The 25,132-nt window shown below is 45.6% G+C and overlaps 1 protein-coding gene across 1 annotated transcript in view; it reads left to right on the forward strand.

Moving 5' to 3' along the window:
* Positions 1–11,200: 11,200 nt before the first annotated feature.
* KIF26B (kinesin family member 26B) overlaps positions 11,201–25,132 on the forward strand; it is a 442,768-nt gene continuing 428,836 nt past the window's right edge. Inside the window, exons 1-2 of the mRNA XM_070602597.1 lie at positions 11,201–11,947; positions 12,774–13,175. Coding sequence (XP_070458698.1) covers positions 11,885–11,947; positions 12,774–13,175 — 465 coding nt within the window. The 5' untranslated portion in view covers positions 11,201–11,884. The remainder of the gene's footprint in view (positions 11,948–12,773; positions 13,176–25,132) is intronic.

Consider the following 25,132-nt stretch of genomic DNA (forward strand, 5'->3'; position numbering starts at 1 on the left):
TTCGGGCTCTAAGATGTTCGGAGCAGAATGCAGTTTCAAGTGAGCTATTTCACATGAGAAGGAAAGCACTCAAATAAGGATCCACACTGTTCCCACCACAAACCTGGAGGAAGAGCCTCACAGGCCTGTGCTGAGTGTTAGGGCCACGGCCACTAGCCTCAAGGAGCTCATAGTCTAAGGGGCACCGTGCACAGAATTTTGAAACTTTAAATGGGTGTCTCAAATCTTAAGTTGAATGATCTTTATAATCATTTCGCTCCTTAGCATAGCACAGTGGCTTTAGAACTCCTAGGAGCAATCAACTTAATCGGGAAAGAGGGCCACTGAAAATGGACACACGGACAGCTCCTGCATAGCTCTGCTGTGACAAGTAACGAGGGATATTGGGCAGGTGAGGTTGAGGTCCCAGAGGGGCTGTAGAGAATGCTGCAGGTGAGTTGGACTAATTGGGAAGATCTTGCTGCAGGAAGCAGGCCTGCTTTAACGCAGCAAAAGTGTAGATTAATTTTGAGCTTATCGCTCCTTGTCTTTCAGGGAAAACTGCTTTCTAAATGACCGGGGTTCAAAATCCACCTCCTTGACGTAGGACATTTGATGTTTTTGGCTTGCCTTGTAACTTTCATTTTATCATACTTTTAAGACTCTGCATTTTCACACTTTTTTTTCTCATTCTTCAGGAATGTTGGCAACACCTCTCAATTTAGCTCGCCTCAGCATTTCATTTATTGCTGTTTACTCCTCCTTAATGATCCATCATTTGTTAAGATGACAACTAAGGCCAGAGACAACACTGCCAGGCCTGATGCCTTGGGACCAGGGGCCACATGTCACAGTTTGTGGCTCAGGGCCCAGGGTTGTGCTTTCAATCCTTGTGCCTGTGTTCATCCCGGAGACAAGATTTGCTAAGACTTACTACCGTAAAACCTTTACCAAAACAGCGATCTATCACCTCTGGTGGGTCTCTTTACCTGTCAATGAGAGCGAGCCTCCAGCGCTGATCTTGCATTCTAGGCACGGCTTCTGTTCTGTCAGCTAAACATATTGCTGCTCATTCATCTGAACCCCTGGAGGGGTTTTTCTGTCTCTCAGCCTGTGTTCGCAGCTCTGGGCACGTAATAAGTTGGTCGTGTGAGACCAGTGGAACAGAGGCTGCCCAGCCTTTCTTTGAATTCCCTCTTCGCCGGTTCTCTTCCACTGGGACACTGATTTTATTACTGCTCCTTCAGTTACCTGTGACAGTCCTCCCTGGCAGGGGTTTGGGAAAGCCCGCCAGCATGACCTGGTGTACAGCGGGCATTTTTGATTAGCTTTCTTTGTGTACTCTGTGCAACCGTGCGATACACATTCCACCCTGCTGCCTGCTGTATGCGGAGTCAGATTAGCTGGCTAGTCGCACGGTTGAGGTTTCTCTGGGCACATCATTATTCCCCTGGGACTTGGTTCCTCATCCTTAATGTGGGAGTGAGAAAGCTGCCCCCTCACAGGTGGCTGCAAGGAATTATAAACCAATAAAGAGATTGCTTGGCATATGGCTGAATGTCAAGGGCAATATAAATGCTTAATTCCATTTATTTAATAGTAGTTGGGTGGCCACGTGAATGTTGCTGTGGAAACCATAACTCCTGAATTCCCTGACACTTATCTATGTTGTTGTTTTTCAATGAGGCTTTAAATTTAAATTCCGTGATTTTTTTTATGTTAGAAAAGTAGCAGGAAGGATCACAGCCTGATCTCAATCACAACCTTTTCATAAGACACACTGTGAGCTGTTCCCCCACCCACGAGCTTCTATTGTCCAGTTACTCTCACCTGATCCATTTTTTTTTCCCAAGGTCATGTCTCCCATCTATCCATCCATCCATCCATCCATCCATCCATCCGTCCATCCACACTGCACTTCCAACTCATGAGTTAAATAGGCCAAACGCGAGTAGATCAGGACTATTGATTTTCAGTGAAGGTGGATGTCCTTGGGTGACAGAGATATATGATGGCAGATCTTGTGTAGCTGGTGAGATCAAGGGGGAGCTGAAAGGGAGTGGTCACTGTAGTGACAGTGGAGGCTTCAGTAACTCAGAGGAGGACCAGAGGCTCCTCGTGCTGGTCCCCCTGGCTCAGGCAGCACACAGCTGGGAGACGACCACCAAGGGTGTGCACAACAGCAGCACTGGTTAGAAGACTTGGTCTCAATTCTAAGCTCTCATTGGAGGAACTCCTGGAATTTCACAGCTCCTGAAAGTTTCTGTCTCCCTCAAGCAGGGTCCTCATGTGGCTACCTGTCCTTTCCCGTGGGCTCTGAAGCTCTTCCCTGGGCTGGTGTGCCTCTCTGCCCTCTCCCCTGTGATTGACTGGTGGCTTTCATTCCTCCCAGCTCCCAGCCACTCCTGTACCCGCTGAAACTCATATCACTTAGTGGAGATGGCCGACTCCCTCTCCTAGCCAAGGAGAACTTGCTCCAGCAGATTCCTACAGAGATCCTAATAGCACAACTTTTTTCTTAAGCACATGTTCTCTGGTGTTTTTTTTAATGACTCTTTTATTCCCACCAGCAATCAGCCAGTGTCTCTTGATGCTCTTCCCGGTGTTGGAGTTCACTCTGGTCGACGTGAGGATAGATCAATTGGGATTCCAGCTGGATGTGCCAGAATTCTGCAAACAGGCACGCAGGTTAACCCTCTCTCTGGGAATTTTGCTTCAGAGGGAAAAGACAACTGGATTGTTGGGACTCTAGCTTTTTTAAGTCAAACACATTGTGTGCCTCTCATTTTCCGTGTTGAAAATTCTTTCTCTATTTTTTCCTTGTCCAGCTCACATGCCTGAAAATCGTCTGTGCCTCCTCCAGTTTCTTCCTCACCACGTTTGTTTAAGCTCCAAGGCCAGCTGCCTGAGTGCTGATGGTTCTGAGATTGGTCCGTCATTTCCATCCCCTCTTTTATCTCTCCCGTCACCTTTGAAAAACAACTTTATTGAGATATATTTTACGTATACTAAAATTCACCCTACTCAAGTGCACAGTTTTTGCTTTTTAGTCAATTTTCTGAGTGGTGCAGCCATCACCACAGAACAATTTCAGAACATTTCCATCACGCCAATAAGATCTCTCATGTCCACGGTTAATCCCTGTTCCTGTCCCCAACCCCAGGCAACCACTACTCTGCTCTCTGTCTCTGTAGATTTGCCTTTTCTGGACATTTCACATAGATGGAATCCTAACAGATGTGGTCTCTCAGGTCTGGTTTCTTTCACTTACCCTAATGTTTTTGAGCTTCATCCACACTGTAGCAAGTATCGACACTTCCTTTTTATTGCTAAGTAATATTCCATTGTATAGATGCTCCACATTTTGTCTATCCCTCACCAGCTGACAGGCATGTAAGTTGTCTCCACTTTTTGGCTACCATGAATAATGCTTCTATGAACTTTTGTGTGCAAGTCTTTGTGTGGATGTTTTCTTTTTTGGCAGGTAGATCTTTAGGAGTGGAACTGATGGGTAGGATAGTCATTTTATGTTGAGCTTTTTGAGAAATTGCCAAGCTGTTTTCCACAGTGGCCACACCATCTTACATTCCGATCAGCCACATATGAGGGTTCCCATTTCGCCACATCCTCAACAATAGTTCTTATTGTCTGTCTTTTTGATTATCGCCATTTCAGTGGGTACGAAGCAGTATCTCATTGTGGTTTTTAATTTTCATTTTAATAAAGACTAATGATGTTAAGCATTGTTTCATGAGCTTCTTAGCCATTCGTAGAGTTTCTTTGATGAAATACTTGTTCACACCTTTGCTTTGGATTAGGTTGTTTGTTTTCTAATTTCTTATTGTAAGACCTTCCATCACTTTTTACCACCTAACTGGTGTGCCTGCTTCCATGTACTTCTGCTTAACCTTTTTCACAAAGCACTACCAGATTACTGTTACCACGTGGCCTTGGTGCTGTCCCTAACTTACTCAAAACTACTCAGTGTTCTTCACTGCCTACAGTTCAAACAACTAGACATCAAAACTATTACATGATATGGTTCCATCCCTCCCTATTCTCACAGGTACTCTGAGTTCTGGGAAAATGGCTCACTTGTGACCTCCCTGTCCTTTTCTTCTGAGTGTCTGTCTCTCGTCTGATGTCTTTCCTACCCTTTCCTAATCTCTGATCCATCCTGCAAGGCCCAGTCAAAGGCACTTTCCCCAGGGGTCCCTTGCTGGCTCTTCCAGTGGGGATGTCAACTCTCTCTGACCTCCCCAAACTCTTTGTCTGTTTCCTTGGTCCCAATGACCTGTTTACTTGACCTGCCAATAAGTTGAGTACTGTTTTAGAAATTTTAAATAAAAATGTTTCCCGGCACCCCCTCACGATGATATTCTGCTCCAGTCCTCTTACAAGTTCATTAGAGCAGTCATCAACTGGATATGTAGTGGTTTTTCTTTTACTTTATGTCCCGGACTTTCACAGCCTTCTTAGGTCCCACCTGTTGCCAACATGTGCTGCCCCTCTGATCCTGAGACGTTGTGTGGCTCCTGGTTGGGGACCAAAGAAGGGTCTGTGTTTTTTCCCTGACATTCTCTCTGGCTGGATCTGTGTCTGTGGGCAAGTCACTTCACCTCTAAAGAGCTCTGGGGCCCCTCTCTTACATTTCTAATTCCAAATTTAGGAGGTTGTAAAGATAAATGACATGTATTATTAGTTTATTTCTTTTTTGGTAAAGTGCTTTGAAATCCTATTTTATTGTAAGGTATTTATCTATTTATTTGCCAAAGAAAATTCATGCTAAGCTAATATCCATTGCCAATCCTCCTTTTTTTTTTTTGCTTGAGGAAGACCAGCCCTGAGCTAACATCAGTGCCAATTTTCCTCTATTTTGTTTGTGGGACACCTCCACAACATGGCTAGTAAGTGGACTAGGTCCGCACCCAGGATCTGAACCTGTAAACGTGGGCTGTGGAAGTGGAGCACGGGGAATTTAACTACTCAGCTACGGGGTCGGGTCCTACTGTAAGATACTTATTTTTAATCAATATTCTCTACACATCTCTCTCTCCAGCTTTGTTTTTTTGTATGCTGGCTTTGGTCAGGCATGCAGGTGTGTGCATGTGTGGGTGTTTGTGGACACGTGTGATCATTGATGTTGGTGGGGCACCCATATCCTTTACCCTCTGGCTCCTGCAGTCCCTTTCCTAAAAATTGAAACTTGCTTTAATTTCTTTCTTTATTTTAGTAACATTTTTCTTATAATAATGTTAAATTTGTCTCAGAAAACATAGAATTGGAAACTCCCAGAGAGCTATTATACTCAATATTTTCATGTTAGATTCTAGTCTTTTCTTCCTGATGCATACATAATTTTCTTTTGGTTTCACTAAATTATCATCATACTGTACATACTTAAATTTTTTATGCTTAACACTAATATATCATCAACGTCTTTCCATTATTTCCATAAAATTATTCTTTCATGCAACATTTTTAACAGCTGCATGGTATTCCATGGTCTGACTACACTGTAAGTTATTAAACCCATCCCCTACGGATGCACATATAGGTTGTTTCTCTTCCTTCACTATTGTAAACAGTGGTACAGAGGATGCCCTGATCCCTTTTTAAAGCAGCCTACTTCTTGTGATAAGTGGCAGCACAGTCTATGGCTGTCACATCTAGTGCCCAATGTCAGTGGGATGAACACTTATTGTCTGATCTTCCTCTCTGTCTTTAATAATTGGTCTTTTTTCCCTTAACATCAAAGCAAAATAAAAATAACAACAGCTCCCCCCAATTTATCATTGTAGCCACAGAAATTTGCTTCATGCTCTCTCTTTCTATACCGTTATCTTAGGAACTGTCAACTTTAGATGAAATCAAACTTGGAATTTAGCATGAAAGGAATTGATGAGGATAAAATGACTAATGATCGCAATGATAGTCCACCAGTGGAAAGCCTTGTTCAGCTTGCACGATAACAACCTTCCTCTTACATTGCAATAGTGACCAAGGACACATATTAAAGCTTGCTGATGACTCTTTGGCAGTGCACACATGATCATATGGTGCCCAGAACACCAGTAGATCATATGCAAATATTGTTTGCATATTCATCAAGATGCCACATGGACAGGGTGAGCAGCTTTAATTGTCTTTCAAGGAGAAACACAGCCACCTCTGGAATACGCAGGCATGTCGGTGCCTAAACCAATTTGGAAATGATTTCAAAATAAAAATATTAAAGAGGAGTGGGATCTGTTATATTCTGCCTTCTGCTTAGCAATTAGAAGTCGCCGGCCTGATTTTGTTTTTTTATTTCTGAGTTATGCTTTTAGACATTCAAAAACACAGTGACATAATATATTTTAGCCATAAAATTTATAAGCTACTCACTCCTGAGGTATAAATAATGAGAAAGCTAAATTGCATTTTCTGAAAATATAAAAGTTCCATGAAGCATTCCCATAGAAATTATGTCCATTTAATAATTAAGCAACAAGGAATGTGGAATAAGAATTGCATTCTTAGCCAGATAATGGACTTAAACTTTTTTGGCACTTTGTACTTATGGATATAACAGGGAGACACTGTTTTTCACTCAGCAGTGTCAATGGAATAAATAAATTGGTGTTTATAGAAGCTCTGGGCTTTTAGAAGCCAGTATGTAATTTTTTCATTTATAAAATGAATGATTTTTTTAACCTAAATTTTGAATTAATGCTGTTAACATCCTTGAATGTGTAGATGTGAGAAATTATACAGATATGTAGATTTCTATCCATCATCCATCTATCAGTTCAGGGTTTGGTTGCATCATTAGACTCCTTCAGTCTAACAGAAAGTAAAACTATAGCTAGTCTCTTTAAAGACTAATTATTTAGGTTGCTAACTCACAGAATAAAAACACTTAAAACCATAAGAATTCTAAAAACTGAAGGTAGACTTGAAAAAGCCACAATTAAAACATATTAGGGAGTACTTCATGTACAATTGAGTTTCCCAAAGAAAACAATTACAAACTGGATAACAACAACAAAAAACCTATTTAAAGGCACTGGACAGTGGCCAAAAGCCAGCAGAGACTGGAAAGAAGGAGTATGTGGGTTTTTTCCAGTCTGCTGGGCATGGTGGCTAAAAGTCGAGGAGAAAGCCAGTCTTCTTGGTCTGAGGTGCTACGTGGTGGAGCTGACGGCTGTAGCTGGGAAGCAAGAAGGAAAGTCCTGGGAAGGAGAGAGCCAAAGTGAGGCAGCCCTAAAAGCCCCACCAAATTCCCCTCAAATCCTTGGCTGACAGTTTTGAATTTTGCACACATGGAAGAGTTACAGAAGCTCAGGGGAAAGCAGCATCTAGAAGCTGACAGAGCAGAGCAGCTGCTGTCTCTGCCGGGAGCAGGGCTTGGGTTTAAGTCCCAAGTTAGAGGGGCTGACAAACACTTTAGGCTTTCCATTGAAACTCCAGAAGGGCCATCCTTTAGGGGTGAAGAACAAGTCCTGGGACTAAGGGATTTTTCTTAGATGTAAGTACAAAACCTAAATAGAATCGCTCTAACAAAGCATAAAGCTGAGCCTCTGTGAGTGATCCACCACTAACTTAACTGCCCACTAGAGCAAAATCAGTACTCTTCAGAGGATAACAGATAACAGAATCTAGCATCTCTGTGTTGCAATATCTACAATATTCAGCATACAGTTAAAATTTGCTGGATATGAAAAGAAATAGGAAGATGTGATTCAGAGTCAAGAGAAAAATCAGTTAATAGAAAGTGACCCCAAAATGAGCCAGATGTTGGAATTAGCAGACAAGAAATTTAAAGCTGCTATTGTGAATATGTTCTAGGATTTCAAGGAAAAAGAAGCAGAGAAATGGAAACTATGTGTGTATGTATTGAAAAGTACAATATCTGAAATGAAGAATTCACTCGATAGGCTTAACAGAGACTGGAGAGAGCAGAAGCAAGGGTGGGCAAGCTTAATAAAGGATCAAGAGAAATTACCCAATCTGAAGAATAGAGGGCAAGGATTGAATTAATGAACAGAGCCTAATAACCTATGGGACAATGTCAAGTAGTATAATAATATACATTTAATTGGAGTCCTAGAAAGAGAGGAAAGAGAAAATGGGGCAGAAAAAAATTTGAATAATGACTGAAATTCCCCCAAATTTGCTGAAAAACATCCAGATCAACTTATAGGTTCTAGAAATTCAGCCAAACCTAAGCAGGATAAATCCAGAGATAACCACATCCAGGAGCACCATAGACAAACTACTGACAACCAACAGTAAAGAGAAAATCTTCAAAGCATCCAGAGAAAAAGGACACATTACATACAGGGGAACTCCATAGGAATCACTGCTGACCTCTATTCAGAGGCCAGGAAGGCATGAATGACATCTTTAAAGGACTGAAAGAAAAATAACTGTCAACCAAGAATTCTACATCCAGTTAGACTATTCTTCAAACACAAAAGTGAAACAAAGACATTTCAGATAAGCAGAAGCTGAGAGAATTTGTTGCCAGGAGACTGTCAGTACAAGATATGCTAAAGGAAGTTCTTCAGTCTGAAGGGAAATGACCCAGGTGGAAAGTTGGCTTTATAGGAAAAAAATGGTGAGCCCCAGAAATGATAAAACTGGATAAATATAAAAAAGCTATATATTTAAAATTTTCTAAACTTTACTAAAAGACAACAGATTGTTTAAAGTAAAACTGATAAGATTGTATTGTGGGTTTTATAATGTATATAGATATAAAATACAGAAAACTAGTAGCACAAAGGAGGGAGGTAAAATGGAATTATACTGTTGCAAGTTTCTTACAGTTTAGGTGTGAAGTGGCACAATGTTACCTCTAGCCCACTATAAGTGAAAGATGCATATTATAATCATTAGAGCCAAAAGGCCAATAGAGCGACGACAGAGGAACATTAAAAAGTATTCAATTAATGACAAAAAGAAAGGAGAGTCAGGAATGAAAGAGTACAAATAGAAAACCCACGATACTAGCGACAACACGAAGCTCAAAAACCTTATGTTGGGGCCGGTCTGGTGGCACAGTGGTTGAGTTCGCGTGTTCTGCTTCAGTGACCCGGGGTTTGCTGGTTGGGATCCGGGTGGGGACATGGCACCACTTGGCAAGCCATGCTGCGGTAGGTGTCCCACATACAAAGTAGAGGAAGATGAGCACGGATGTTAGCTCAAGGCCAGTCTTCCTCAGCAAAAAGAGGAGGATTGGCAACAGTTAGCTCAGGGCTAACCTTCCTCAAAAAGACAAAACCCAAAAAACCTTACGTTAAGCGAAAAAAGCCAAACACAAAAGAATACATACTGCATGGATTCTATGAGTAAAAAGTTCAAGATTAGGCAAAACTAATCCATGATAGAAACCAGAGCAGTGGTTGTGCATGAGGGGTGGGGATCCACCGGGAAGAGGCAGAAAGGATCTTTCTGGAAAGATGGAAATTTATATCTTTATTGAGGTGGAGCCTTACTTGGGAGTATACATTTATCAAAATTCATAGGATTGTACACTTAAAATTTGTGGATTTCACTGTGCATAAATTTTACACACATTTTTTGAAGCCCCAAATCAAACTCTCTCGCGGGGCCTCCGGTTGTTCACTTTGATCAGCAGAGGGCGCTCCGAGCTCACCAAACACGCTTTGGGGACCCAGCTACTTGGGGATGCAAATCAGACCAGCTAGAGTCCCCTCTGTCTCCAAGGTGAATCTCGCAGCTCCCCGATAGCTCTCCCTCGACACCCCACCTTCCCCGCCCGCGGTTTCACCGGCTCGTCTATTCACCTGGCCACACTCTGCCTTTCGGCTGATAAGTAGGGCGCAGCTAATGGGGATTCTATTTCCCGCGGCACCTCCGCGGAATACAGATGTGCCTGGGAGCTGGCGCGTGCTGCCTGGAGGCATACCTGCCCCCCTGTCTTCTCTTGATGGGATCGCTTTTAAATTGGAAGTGGGCACGTAATGGAAACTTCCACAGTGTTCTCGACATCTTCATTTTGACCTTCTTACCTCGCTTTGGTGGCTGTGACATATTCCCACGCAAGGGCTGCGGCGGGAGCGGGGAGTGGGTGGATGGCAGCGCGAGGGCGGCGCGGAAGGAATTTTCCCTGAGGAAGGCAGGGTGGGTAGGGCGACGCCCCAGGGTTCCAGCACCCGAGAATATTGTCTTCCTGCCCCTTCCATATCTGAGAAGGAATCTAGCGACTGGAAAGCCCCAGACGTCCTTCGCGCCTTCGCCTACCCCCAGGCTGGGTCTCTCCCGGGAGCGGAGATGCCATTACACCTCACGTGATCCCCGCACAGGGCCGGTCCTTCGAGAGGCGTCTCGTGGGGTGTTAATTAAAGGTCACAACAAAACAGACCTGCCGGCTCACCAGAAGAAATGTCCTCCTGGGAAATGAAAAATGACACCCCGGAGCAGCCACGTGTGGAGCCTGGCATATGCCGGCTTCCTGCGCTCCTGGGCGCTGCGCCGGGGGCGGGAGGTGGGATCGGAGAGGGGCGATGACTGGGTGCTCCCGGGACTCCGCGGGTCCCCAGCGAGGGAAGAAAAGGAAGGAGGGGTGCTGAGGGGGCTGACCCGGACAGGGCGAGGCCAAAGCCAGCTCGCACACACCCCCCATCCAGGCCCGCGCCGTCCGCTCTCGCGTGTGCAATCCCTCAGTTTCCCCAGCCCGGCGGCTGCCCGCTGGACCCCCAGGGTCACCTGTCCCAGCCCTGGGCGGCAGGCACCTCGCAGACTGGGGCTTGGGCTGGTGGGGGGCGAAAGCCCCCAGTGCTCGGGCTGTGGTTGGGAGGGGGGGGGCCCCCGGCCGGCTGGGGGTTGGTAGGGCAATTCCAGAAAAGGTTTGCAGGGCAGGTCTAGGAGAACAAAGGGCGGGGGGAGGACCCGGCATGTTTGTGGACTTGTTTGTGACTCAATCCTTTTATACGGCGTTTCAAAGGCAGACCTGCAAGCCTTGCCAGGAAGAGAAAGAACTTGGGGGCGGGGGAGGCTCGGGCGCAGCGTTTCTGTCCAGCCCCGCTCGCTCGGCGCTGCCCCTCGGCTCCAGGCGCGCGCACTGGTGTTTCATTAGAGCCCTGGACACCGGCCACTCACCAGGAACTTCCTCGCAAGGAGCGAGATTTACGATCCCCTCCCCCGGCGCTCGGCCTCTCAATGTCAGGCAGGAGCGCCGCAACATAAAATGGAGCCCGGCCGGCGCGGCGGCAGCAGCCAGGCGGCGGGCTCCCGGGCGGCGGGGCCGCTCTCCCCGAGGCTCCGCGCTGCGCCCGGGCGCACACGCGCGCCCTGACCGCGGCCGGCTCCCGGCGCCCCGAGCCGCCCCTCGCGCTGCCCTCGCACATCTGACAGGCAAGACGGACCGGCGGATATTGGCTCCGCGACACGCCGAGGCTCCTCCCCAGTCTGGATCTTTATATTTTGGGAGAATTTCTTCGAACTCAGTTACCCAGCTCCGTGAAGGAGACAAGTTCCCACAGCCCGATCGCCGGCGGAGGCGAGGCAAGGGCTCGCCCACCTTCTCTGCAGCTGCCGGGCGCCCCGATTGTATTCCTCTCTTCCCTCGTGGAGGAAAACGGACTGACTTGCTGAGGAAAACGCCAGTTATCTGGATGTGGCCGTGAGAAGAGAACGTGTGGCTGGAGGAGGCAGAAGAGGACGAGGGAAAGCATTATTTGAAGAGAAGAATAAATCAGCCTCTCCAACCCTTTCTGCAAATTGGTGCTATTACTTCTGGGGTCCATTTGCTTTTATTCTCCCCCCACCCCACGTTAAGAAACCTTGACTTGAGGGCCAAGAGACAGCCCCCTATAAGCGGCGGACCTTCTGGGTTGGAGCACCTTTTGGATGTAGCATTGGTGGAACATTTACACTCTCCTTTGCAAAAGCCACCATGAATTCGGTAGCTGGGAATAAAGAGAGGCTGGCGGTCTCCACCAGGGGCAAGAAATACGGGGTAAGTTGTGACGGGTACAATGCGGAGACGCGTTACCACAGCCATCTCGGCTGGGGTCACCCCTCTCCGGGTGCCGTGCGCCCTGGCAGGGCGGCTCCGAGCTCTCCTCCCGCTGCAGAGGCGCCTCCGCCGGGCGGCCGGGCGGGCGTGCGCGCGCAGAGGCGGGTCTGCCCGCGAGGACGCCGCACACTCGCCGGGCCCTCGGAATGCTTCAGTCCTCTCATTCCTTCCCTTCCCCGCACCCCTAACTTTTGCAGCATTCCTGCACTTCTAGGCAGAATTAAGCCGAATGGGAGGGTTTTCCAGGAATTCTCGGCTGTTCCTCGGGATCATTTCCCTGGGGCGGGAGAGCCTTTCATTTACCTTCCGGATACGGAGGGCTGTACCCCGAACGAATAAAAATCCAAAAGTCACAGCCGCTCCGACCCCCCCGCCCCCCAAGAGCATCTTCCAGGATCCTGAACCTGGGCTCTGGCTGGCATGGGTGCCGTTTCAAAAGCGCAGGGCGCTGAGTCTGTGGGTTCCCCCTGCAGAAACCGTTGAACCCCGCTGAGCGAGCCCTCTCCGCCTGACCGGAGGAGCCGTCCGCCCGCGCTACGGACCCGGCGCGGGGGGGCACCCGGCCGGTGGGGACTCACTTAAGGACAATTAACGAGACAGATGGAGGCAGATTTGGCCGGAGTGCTCAGAGCGGTCCCGAACGCGCTCCCGGTGGCGCGCAGGTCCCCGGGAAGGCGGGCGGGAGGGCGCCCCCAGCCCGGCGCGGCTCCGGGGCGCGGGAGCCCGCCGCCGTGAGGCCCCTGACAGCGGCGTGTCGCCCCCGCAGGTGAATGAAGTCTGCTCGCCCACCAAGCCGGCTGCGCCCTTCTCCCCCGAGAGCTGGTACCGGAAAGCCTACGAGGAGTCGCGTGCCGGGAGCCGGCCCACCCCCGAGGGCGCGGGCTCGGCGCTGGGCTCATCGGGGACCCCGTCCCCCGGCTCGGGCACCTCGTCCCCGAGCTCTTTCACGGGCTCCCCGGGCCCCGCCTCCCCGGGCATCGGCACCAGCTCGCCGGGCTCCCTGGGCGGCTCGCCGGGCTTCGGCACCGGCTCCCCGGGCTCCGGCAGCGGCGGCGGCTCCTCCCCCGGCTCGGACCGCGGCGTCTGGTGCGAGAACTGCAACGCCCGCCTGGTGGAGCTGAAGAGGCAGGCTCTGAAGCTGCTGCTCCCGGGGCCCTTCCCCGGCAAGGTGAGCGCGCCGCGGGCCGGGAGGGAGGGCTGCGGGGCCCTGGCGGCGCTGGGGACTGCTCCACACCCTGGGGGGCGCTGGCACGGCTCGGCCACCCCGGGCCAGGGGGCCACCCCGCGCGTCTCCCTCGCCAAGCCGCCTGGGGCGCAGAGCGGGCACGGTGCGCCCGCGGCTTCAGGTCTCCCTGTCCCCTGGGGATGGCCCAAGCCATTTGTCCTGCAGCTCTCCTCTCCTTAAAGTTCTCTGTCTGCGCTGCCTGTGCGCGCGCCCGCCCATCCCCTGGCCCCGCGCGGCGCTGCGGTCCCCCAGACCCTCTTTCCGCGCGTCCGCTAACCTTGGCCGTGCGGCAGGCGGGCGAACGCGCTGACGCCAGCTCCTGGGATTCTGTCCTTTCTGCCGCCCGCCCGGACTGCTGGCCGCTCTTCAGGTTTTTCTCCCCACTCCTACCCTTTCCAAAAACGTCGGTGTGAGTAGTAAAAGCAACCTGATAATGTAGGAGTCGGCCTTTCCCATTACCTATTTGTGGTCCTTCCTTCCCAGGATTACGGAAACAGAAACACACATATTGGAAAGCCAGCATTTCCCCCCTAACTTTCCGAGTGTCTGAGGAAGATTAAGGGGCGGGCGGAGAGCTCCTCGGAGCGCCGCTACCTCCTGGCCTGCTCCAGCCGCGAGCACGGCGCTTCCTCCATAGCAACGCTGCGCGGTGGTGTGCGCGGAGCCCCAGAGGGTAACAACACAGTGCGATTATATCTGCACCACTGGGTCCAAGTACTATCAAATGATAATATTTACTCTTCCACTTGAGAATTTTTATCAGTGGTTGGAGAGAAACACCGAGAAAACAGAGTAAATTGCTGTGGAGATTTCCAACACTCTTTGTTCAATGGCATTTTCTGATTTATATTCCTGTGACTTTTGAACTGAAATATTGTGATTTTGAGTAGTGGAGTTTAGGAATAACTACATCTGGTTGCCCCCCTGCTTCTCCAAATACACGCACATTGATGTTTTCATAGGCAAGGGTTAAAGTAAACAAATACCCACAGATGTTGTAAAATTGTAAATGTGGAAAAGTACCACCAAGAGAATTGGTTTTATGAATCCAGAATTTATCTTAAGGATAGTTGACTTGTGGATTGTTGTCAGTATGCCATTTCTGTGGTTTGATACTAAATGGGTTAGGACACCCCAAGAATCAGTTTCTGGGACTCTAGAAGCTCACACCACTCTTGCGTGCTCTATGCTCTGATTTAACAATTTCTTCACTCAAATTTATTTGCTGTTTTGGTCATTTATCAATATTCTTTGATTTCCTACCACATTCAAGGCACTGTGTGAGGCACAGTAATGAAATAAGTGCATACAGTCCTTGTCCACATGGAGCTTATATTCTAATGGAGGATACAGACATTGACCACAAAATGCACAATTTGTTGTTTACTCCCATTTGTGGTGAGTGGTACAGTGGAAGAGTGTGGGGTTCTGTGAAATTGTATAATCACACAGGAGCCTCTGATAAATTTAGAAGAACTTTGGTTCTTAAGGATATAACACGTGATATTTGGCAATCCTAATAAGTTGCAGCCTACCAAATTATTCTAGAACATTCTTGAGGACGCTTTCTTACAATAGCTGCTTTGTGTTGCTGTTTGAGTGCTCCTTGTGTGCTAAGGTAAATCAAAATATACCGTTTTCATAAAAATGGAGAAAGGGAAGGAAGGGAAGGAAAGGGAAGAAAGGAAGAAGAAACAAATGTTGAGACTGAAAGGCATTCATCACGTTTTGTGGAGTCATATGACAAAGCAGGTTTTTATTTTTGTTGAAGTAGCCTGGAAAATTCATTCACAGTGTTACAGGAGGCTGCACAGTGTATTTGCTGACTTTATTTACGTCCTGATAATAGTGATGTTGGGAAACTGATCATAAGGGGAGAGTGATGGTTCCAGAAGAAGCATGGCATCTGCTGAACCGCAGTGCTTGGCACTGCCTCCCAGTGATCCAGGCTGGTCTCGAGGAGAGCTGTGCGTCGTGGGACAGTCACTGGGATCACTTTACGTGCACACAGGAATATCACCCAGTGCCTCAGTTCCGTGGAGTTTACATGAGACGAAGCACAGTGGAACATGACATTTGTTACTGGAGTGTGTGCCAGGCTTAGCCCGAAACAAGGGTGATTTGAATTACCTCGTGGGTGGGAATGAGGTATGGGGCCTCAATTTTAACTACAAATCTTCTGCTTGTCTCTGGGAATAATAATTTTAGGGTTTTTTTTTTTTTCTTTTTTAAGCATCGGTACCCTCAGATTAGGTACAATTTCCATTACACCTCTAAAGTCTGCAACATTTTAACCGAACAAACCTGGTGTTCTCTCCTGCACCATGGTTGGAGGCCCATGTAACTCGGAGACAAGGCTTTTCTTCTTCCCAGAACTGGATTATGAGCCAACTGTGGACCTCTGTAGCCCTCAGGCATGGAAGGAGTTAAGTTTCATTGGAACAAGAGATGTCATTGTGACTCCAACATGTAGTTCACCATGGAGAGTAAGAGTCTGGAAGATAAAGGCATGTTTTTGAGGAGCAATTAATAAAAATCATCTTTGTAATTCGCTTAAGATGCTTAGCTATATTTGGGGAATATTTTCTTAAATAGAGTATTAAATTCTACTGGGTGGTGTTAAAAGTCTCCTACAGAGGCATTTAAAAGTCAAAGGCAGAATAGGAACCTTATTATTTTAGGATGGATTTGGTTTTAGTTCTTTCTCCACCACTGATTTATTTTGTGACATTGAGTAAATCAGTTTCCTCTTTATTTTTAGCTTTCCCATTAATATACTAAGAAAAAAAATGATTCAGACTGTTAGAATGTCATACAAATTATTTTGGATAAGGTTTGAAAAGTGCTTCCATTCTTTAGAGAAAGACGTGAGAGTTGATGATTATTAATTAGCCAAGATTCTGTTAGATTTATGTTTTACAGAATTTAGGGTTTTTCTTACAAAACATTATCCACTTTCAGTTTCTAGTTTTGTCAGTACATTTCCCAGATATGATACTGCCACGAGTTCCCACACTATGCCCACTGGTAGGTCACAAGCCCCAGTGAATGTTCCCAGTTTGTCGCTGGGACAGTTGGTTAAGGAGGGGAGGTGAAGTGCTGGTGAGCCCGTGCAGAGGTGTCTGGCTGGTCCCAGGAATTAGAGAGTGGCTTTGGTGGCCTGAAGATGACCTGTTCTGAGCACTCTCAGTAGTCATGTGGCCACTGGAGAAAGGCTTCACGGCAGAAGGAGACATGACTTGGAGGTTTCTAGCTTGGGTAACTGGGTGGGTAGGGATAGTGTAAAGGGAGACAGGAAATGGGAGGAGATACAGATGGGGATGGAGCTCACAGAGAAGGATGATAATGGGTTTGGTTTTCTATGCGTTGAGTTTGAGGCTTCTGCAAAGAGATGAAGAAGAGACAGATTTAGGAGTAAAACAGACTCTGAATGAAGACGTGGCAGCTGTGAGCTCACATAACTCCTATTGATGCTTTGGATCCATCCTTTCCAATAGCAGCTCACCTGGGTGAGTAAAGATCAGTGCGTGGTGGCAGATGGTAAAACATTCGGATTAACTTTTGGTACCTCAGTGAGTAAAAAAGTCCTTATTGGGTTTGTATGATTTCTTTTCTAGGGCTGGTAAATGGAAGTGGTCAGATAAAACAAAAGAATATGGATTTGTAAAGTGTTGGGATTTTCAGTGAAAACAGTCCTTTTACCCATTGTAGTGTTCCAGTCTGTCAGTATAAAATCATTTCATATCCACTGGCAAGAGTGTCTTTCCTGTTTCATACACGGTTGAGGCACAAAGCCAGAAATAGGAGCCAAGGAGCCAAGTGTCCCATTTTGGGGCTATCCTAGATCATTCTCATATCTGTGACAGAGCTTTTGAATTGACAGTGTAAGCCCAATGAAACATCAGCCCAAAGGAATTCCCTGGAGTAAGCAGAAATGTTCCAGGTTGGCAGAAGGTTATCAGACATCTGTTCATTTCCATATCAATAAAAGAAAATCTTCTCTTATGTAAAAAAAGGTCCAGAACTATATTCCTATCAGATTTTTTTCTCAGTCATATATCCTAGGTCAGAAATATCAGGACGATTAGCCAGACATACTGAGAAGCATGGCCAGGAATCACAGAGAAGAATGAAAGGCATGTGTCCAGGGGTGTAAAACACCAAACGTAGACTCTAAATATCCAGACCCCAAGGAAGTCTAGACTTGGGGGAGGGGGCGTGTATTTGTGTGTGTGTGGTGTATTTCTGTATTTTCCCAGCTCCAAAACAGGGATATGAAAAAATAGCTCTATTTAAAAGGTTCCCTATAAGCCACTGTAAGACACTTTATAAATAGATAAAGCAGACAGTGCATTTTAAATACTTACTAATTGTGAGGAAATTCTATCTGAAATCTTCTGAGAACACATGGCTATTTTCAGAAAGCTTCATTTGAATCTTTCCCATTTCAGAAGTGTTTTAGATAAAGGATCAGCCAGTAGATAATATCAGTAATGAAAAAGTTCGGTAGCATTTATCATTAAAAATTTTTGAGACATTTTAGGGATTATAAAAACATTCCCAGTAGAGACATGTGAGCAGTAATCTCTTCTTTAAGGCTTAGCAAGCTATGGAATAATGGCATTTCATTCTACCAGACTTTTAATTGTGAACCAACATGGTCAGTTTTTATAGCGACTTAATTCACTTTGTAAAAATCCCTGGCCTGTAGTAATTTCTTCCACTCTCATTGCAGATAGGATTATTGCATTAGAAATGTGATTTTTAAATGGCTGAGGCTAGTAATTTGTCAGCATTTGGAAGGATTAAGTCAATAAAATTTAGGCAACATCAGTTGCTCTTTGGCATTGCATCACAGATCTTACATTCATCAGCTAACAGTAGCGGTGATGGTGAAAATGATGATGATTATAAATGGCTAACAATTATTGTCCTTATTATGTGTAGGCATTGTACTAAGATACACACACATACACACACATACGTATATACATCTATGCATACATACATAAAATCTCATATAGCAAAATGAAGAGGAACCTGATTTGTCTTCTTTTACCATGGAATTCCAGGTGATTGATGTGGTTCAGGTCACAAAGGAAGCATGAGTAAAGATGCAAGGAGCAGAGAAATCCAAGGATGCTTCTCTGCAAAAGCTGTTGATGGTCACTATTAGTGAGAATGCCTGAGTGGGAGACCCCTGCTTAGAGAGAACGTTATGATGATTTTTCCAGGGCTCACAGGTGGCAAGTTCACTTTTGGGGTGGGGTGGGGGATGGGGAGTGGTGGGAAAAACATGGGAAGTTGCCCAAATTCTGAGCTGAGTAGTGTTCCTGGCTGGAATGTATGCAAGGGCAGAAGGAACTTCCTCAGGTTTATATTCCCTGGGTTGGGACTCTGTTGTCAGCCCTTTCTGAGAAACCCTGCGGAGGGCCCTGTGCTGGCCTTCAGAGAGGAGTCGTCCCTCCGCTGGGCGTTTCAGTGCCACGTCAGCCGGGCTGCAGACTTCCGCTCTGCTTCGTCCTGGCAAAGGTTGCAAACTGGCTGGTGTCTGTGAGGGTTCACGGGAGGTTTTCAGGAATACAAAATGAATTTCTTTTTCATCATTCTCTTGAGTTACAGGCTGATCATAAGCAACTTTTCTTTACTTTTTTTTTTTTTCAATCTCGTATATGGTCATATTGTGGCAAAGAAGCACTGTTTAGAATGGGCTCCCGTTGATGTTTCATGCTTGTATGTGCCCATCAGAAATATCTTAAGATACATTTGTATAGGTGCAAAAGGACTGAGAGTTACACCTTTATTCCTAAATTACTTTTGAAATATTTATCAAAATCGTAAATCAGTTCGTATCCATCGTCCTGCTTACCACGCCTCTGGGTGCTCCAGAACCCATCTAAGAAAATTGGATTTTGAGTCATGGTTAGAAAGATGTGTGTCTACCACTTCCAGGTTTTAGAGGAATTCATCTGGGTTTTCTTGGAATATTTATATAGTTTTCTTTTTAATGTTTAGATCTCTGCTCCATTGGGAGATTATTTTAGGGTGTAAGGAAAGGTATAGACCAATTTTATCTTTTTCTAAATGTCTATCCAGTAGTCCCCAAACCCTTTATTAAAACATCCATGTTTCCCCCAGTGATTTGTGATATCACTATTATCATAAACCAAATTTTTGGTTGTACTTGGGTTCATTTCTGGACTTCTCTTATGTTCTATTTACCTGTCTCTTCATATACCAATTCCATACTATTTTAATTTTAGAATCTTTGTAGTGTGTTTTAGTATTTGGTAGGACTAGCCCTCTCTCCCAATTTCTTTTCTAGGAGTTTCCTGGTTATTCTTCTTGACTATTTTCCCATGTGAACTCTAGAATCAACTTGCCTAACTCCAGAAAAAATTTTTTTAATTGGAACCATGTTAAATTTCTGTATTAACCTTGGGGATATTTGGCATCTTTATGATGTTGAATCTTTCCCAAGAACATGGAATATCTTTCCATTTGAACAAGTCTACGTTTCAGCAATTTTAAAAGTTTTTCTCATACAGGCTTTGCACATTTCTTGTTACATTTATTCTTAGATATTATATCTTTTGTTGCTATTATAATGAGCTCTTCACTTCTATTATCTCTTCTAGTTGGTAATGATTTATGTATAAGAAGAGTATTGATTTATATATTTATTTATATCCCATTACCTTATTAAGTTCTATGACTGTATCCATTCGTTTTTAAAATTAGTACTCTTGGATTTTCAAAAAATTTAATCATCTACAAATAAAGATATCATTACTCTTTTCCTTTGCTATTTTTATTTCTCTAATGGTTTTCTAATTGTTTGTTACATTGATTAATGCCTCCAATACAATGTTAAATAGTAGTGATAATGGGGACATGTGTATAGTTTTTCACATTAAGAAGTTGGCTTTTGGACTGAGGTCTATATTTATTTTAAAATTTAAGGAAGTATCCATCAATTCCTATTATATTTAGTATTTTTAATCAGGAATGGGTGTTATATTTTGCCAAATGTCTTTTCATTATTTAAGGAGATGATCATATGACTTTTCTCATTAGGTCTATTAATATTTTGAATTATTATCTTTGGTTTCCTAATAATGAACGATCCTTGCATTCCCATAATAAACCCCACTGAGTCACAATGTATTTTTTTAAATATGCTACTCGATTCAGTTTGCTAATATTTTATTTATTGTTTTTCCTTCATATTCACATGCCAGTAGGCATTTTTGATTCCGGCTCATATACCAGCTACAGTACTGTGCCGCATTTTAACCAAGATATGCAAAAGACTAGAATTCCTGCCCTGCAACTCCCAGTCTAGTATTAGAGGCAGACAAGGAACCCAAGAGTGAGAGTGCAGTGTATTAAGTGCTGCTACGGGCTGTGCAGGCTGCTAGGAAGCACGGAGAGTTCAGCGTGTGACTACGGTGAAGGATGGACATTCCAGGCAGAGAGAGTGTGCACATTGGGCACAAAGAGGTTGTGCAGGCTCAGTACACTTGGGGAACTGTGGTGGCGCGTTGTCACCATAGCACTGTGTGTGCATGGGTCAGTGACAGGCTGGGAGGCTGGCAGGGAGAGAGTGAAGGGCCTTGCAGGCTAAAGAGTCCGAATATTACCCTGTAGGCCATGGCAGCCATTGAAGGGCTTTCAGGAAGCGGATGAAGGGATCAGACATTCATTTAGAAAGACTGTTCTGATAGAGAGAGAGAAGATGGAGTAGAAGACTGGTGTCATGGAGTCACGTCAAGAGTCCCCTTTCTGTGGCTTGAGTGAAGGATGATTCAGATCTGAACTAAGGCAGTAGCGGTGGGAATCCAGAGGCAGCTTGTACCTGACAGATCTTGTACATAGGAAACCTATGAGGGGTGGCAGCTGAGATATGGGGTGGGAGGGAGAGGAGGAAGATGAGGTGTTCTCCCAGATTTCTGGCTAGGACAAGTGTGTAGACAGTGCTGCAATTAACTGAGACAGAGAATAAGGCAAAGAGAGACTGTTTGTTACTGTGGATCTGAGTTTTGAGTATGGTTGTGGATAATAACGTTGGTTTGGGCTCTGTAGAACTTGAGGTAGAATGTTCCAGTGGGGTCCAGTTGGGGCTCTCCAGTGGGTTTAGAGCTGGAGACGTGGAGATGTCAGTGTGGAGCAGGTGGTGGAATCCACAGGTGAGGTGAGCTCTCCAGGGAGGATGTGTAGAGTGAGACAATAGACAGCTGGGTGTGGAGCTGTGGGACCCACTGACGTTGAAGGGACAGGGAGCCTGAGGAGCCAGGAAGATAAATCGAGCAGGAGAGGCCAGAAAATGGGGAGGGAAATAGGAGAAAGTAGTGTCATGGAAACTGATGGAGGAGCGAGCTTCAGCAGGTAGGGGTGATAAAGGTCAGATACCTCGGAGAGGTCAAGGGTCGGACTGAGGCTTCCATTGAGTCAGCAAATAGGAGGTCATTGGGGATCTTTGTCAGAAGAGTCTCTGGCGCCCTGGAGAAAGGCAGGCAATGACAGTGGGTCCAGGAGTGGATGGAGAGGTGAGGACGTCTGAGGAAGCATTTGAGTTGTTGAGGGCACTAAGGGGTTAAGAGAGATCCATTTACTGAGGCTCTTATGACCTTAAAAATGAAGATCTGGGGTCAATAAAGGAGTGCAAAACCAGGCTTCATCACTAAGTGTGAGACCTTGGGCAACCACTTAGCCTTCCTGAACCTGGTTATTCTCATCTCTAAAATGCGGCCCATGATAGGACCTCACCAGGGTTCTTGGGAGGATCAAGTGAAATTGGGAGATGATACTCAGCCATCACTTCCTGTTTTTATTCCAATGACTCTCCACAGGAAGATGAATTTTATGAAAGGCCCCTTCCTTCTTTTTTTTCTTCCTTCCCTCCTTCCTTCCTTCCCTCCCTTCCTTCTTTCCTTTCTTCCTTCCTTCCTTCCCCCCCGTCTCTCTCTCTCTCTTTCTTTTTCCTTTCGCCAGTGGTCTGACACCAAAATGGAAAAGCTGCAGTCAGAGAAAATGGAGCCATTCAGCTCATCTCTGTTCCCATTTCTTCACCTCCAAGTGGATAAAGCATTTCATACTTATTTATTCTTTTGTAGGGTGGCTCCACAGAAAATTTAGGGGGGCTCAGTTGACAAAAATAGCTACTCCTTTTAGTTGAGATGCCATGAATATGGATTGAGATTCTTTGTCACAGATGGAAATCCCTTCTTTAAGCTCTGCCCCTCTCAGAGGCCCTCCAGGGAGGCCTGCAGACACGGCATTTGGCGTTTTGGCTCTGGTGAGTGTGGGAGAGCTGACTTCCCTCAGTGACTGTGCATGCAATGTGCAGATCCAAGCAGCACCAGGAATTTGGGCTTATCTGCCTTCCAATCCAGTTTTATCTTTCTCAGACAGTTTTCTTTGCAGTTATACTTTGCTGATCCTATCACATCGATTCTGACCAGACCCTGTGGAGAAGTCTAGAAATAAAGACACCTCCCCCAGCAAGCAGTATTTCCTGCACATGTCTCAGCATTCAGAGCTGGAGCTGACCTGGGCAGAGAGGGTTCTTGTAAACTCTGATATAGAAAGAGCCAATATTCTTTTGCTGCTATATGGGTTAACCTATCAGAAGGCTCTGGGGCAGAGTAAATTCTTTTGAGAAGCAGCACTACATCTAAATATATCTTAAGTTTTATGTACTAGGTTACAGTTGAGGGGCTATTTTTATTCATCTTTTCTACTTAATGGGGTTGAAGCTCAATATTGTTGCTGATCATGAAAAGTTCTTGGAAAAGATTTGAGCTGTCTACTCAGCATGGTTTTAAAATCTTTGATGGTTCTTACGCATGGAATGTCTTTATTTTTAAAGCATGAAAGGCAAATAATAAGTTAAAATCTACTTTGCCACCACAGGGAGACAAAGATAAACTTTTAATAATTCTTTAATCTGAGTGGCGTCTGAGATTTGTAATTGCTAATTCAGGATTTTTTCCTAAGATAACGTAGGAGTTGATAGAGCTTGAGATTTGTCGGTGGTGTAATTCCATCTCTTCATTAGCAGTGATGAGCAGCTACACTTTTCCCTGAAACGCTAGCATCCTATTTATAGGGGTTGCTTTCCTGAGAGTTGTAGTCCCTGCCTCCCTTTTCCCGGCTTGTCGAACCGGCATCTTCATGCAGCAGTAGGAGACTTACTTATTAACTGATTAGAAACCACCACCAACAAGCAAAAGCTGTTGAACTATCTAACCAAATGGTTACACAGAAAATAAACAGTCGAGGCAAACAACTAGCAATCGCTGTTGTTTAAGAAAAATAATCAGCCTCCTGGTTCCGTTGTGTCGTCTGTGGAAGGATGTCTCGGTCCTGAGCATGGCAGCTGCAGAAGTGGCTTTGAATGGCTTCCCAGTGGTCCCATAGCTGTGAATTGGAGCATCGCTTGTCCTCCACCAAACCAGGCAGCATGGTGGTGGGGGCGGAGGGAAGGATGGAGAAGGACAGAAAGGAGAGACATAAGATAGAGGGGAGGAGAAGGAGGAAGGACAAGAGAGAGGGTGAGAGAAACAGAAAATAAAGGGGTGGGTGGTAGGCATCAGGTTGTCTACATTCCCAGATGTTTAGGTGAAAAAGGACTGTCCTTAGAAAACAGGCAGAGGTACAGTCATGCCTCCAGCACCAATTAGCATGTGGTCTCTGGCAAGTCACCTTGCTGGCTTGTGCTTTATTCCTCTTCTGTAAACCAAGAGCGGGGGGAGTTGGTGGTCTCTAAACTCCTTCCAAGCCTGCGGGTCTCTGTGAAGCTGGAGAGAAGCCCCAAGTCCTTGCCCCCAAATTCCAGAGGATTGTAGTTGACAAAGTCCTTGATGCATTTCTGGCTGAACCAAGAGCCTGAAGCTGCTGCATGGGTTACCACATTTGTGGGACTTCCCGCTCTTCAGCCAGCCAGCGTGTGTCCTCCTGCTTTGCCCATCCACACGAAGATTCTGGTAATACTGTCATCGCTGATGTTTCTGCTTTTGGAATTTGGATCATAAATTGACTGACAAGATTCTTCCTGTTTCTTAATAGAGCTGTTTACTTTACCGTCTTCTGTGTTTGTAAGCAAAAGTAAACTTGGACAAACAAAAGGACAATTGATTTGATAGGAGCAATTTGGTAAGGAATATTTGAGAAAAAGTATTGCCTTAGACATAAAGACTGCTTATAGTTAGTTTTACGTTAAAAAAAAAAAATCTGCCATACTGCTTAGAAGTAATTTGTGGGGAGTTCATCCTAAGTAGCAGTATAGGAATACCAGAACTCCAAACATTTTATTCATCATTCTTAAGAAAATTCCCCATCTAGATTTTTTTCCCAAGCCTCCTTGTCCCTTTTGATTTCTCCTTTTTTCAGCTTTTTCAAATATCTAGACAGGGCATCAGCGTTTAGACCAGTATTTCCATATCCCACGCCCGTGACTTGAGTGTACCGATCCTCTAGTTTTGATGCTTGTCCTGCGAAGGGGAGAGCAGGTAGCTGACTGCTGAGTCAACAAGGTCCATCCAGTTCTGATCGATTTTATTTTTCTTCTTCAACACTAGCCCAGGTTGCCTCTTTAAAATATCTCCTCCCTGTGCAATGTTTCCCTAACTCTTATTTCAACCCTAATACTTTCTATTTGTATTTTAGTCTAAACACAACTCAAGGAGCACAGATATTAAACACAGAACTTCCTTTGGCCTTTACCGGCCCGGGAGCACATTAGGACTTCGGAGCAACACAGCTGAGAACAGGCACAGAGCAGTGGGAGCAGCAGCAATACCACTTGTCCCTCCTCCTTCCTCCACGTTCTTCCACGTTCTCTGCACTTACTCGAAGGGAGCATTCTTGGAGCATCCTGCAGCCAGGCACCCTCAGCT

Source organism: Equus przewalskii, chromosome 31 (genome assembly GCF_037783145.1).
Source record: "Equus przewalskii isolate Varuska chromosome 31, EquPr2, whole genome shotgun sequence".
NCBI classification, from domain to species: domain Eukaryota; kingdom Metazoa; phylum Chordata; class Mammalia; order Perissodactyla; family Equidae; genus Equus; species Equus przewalskii.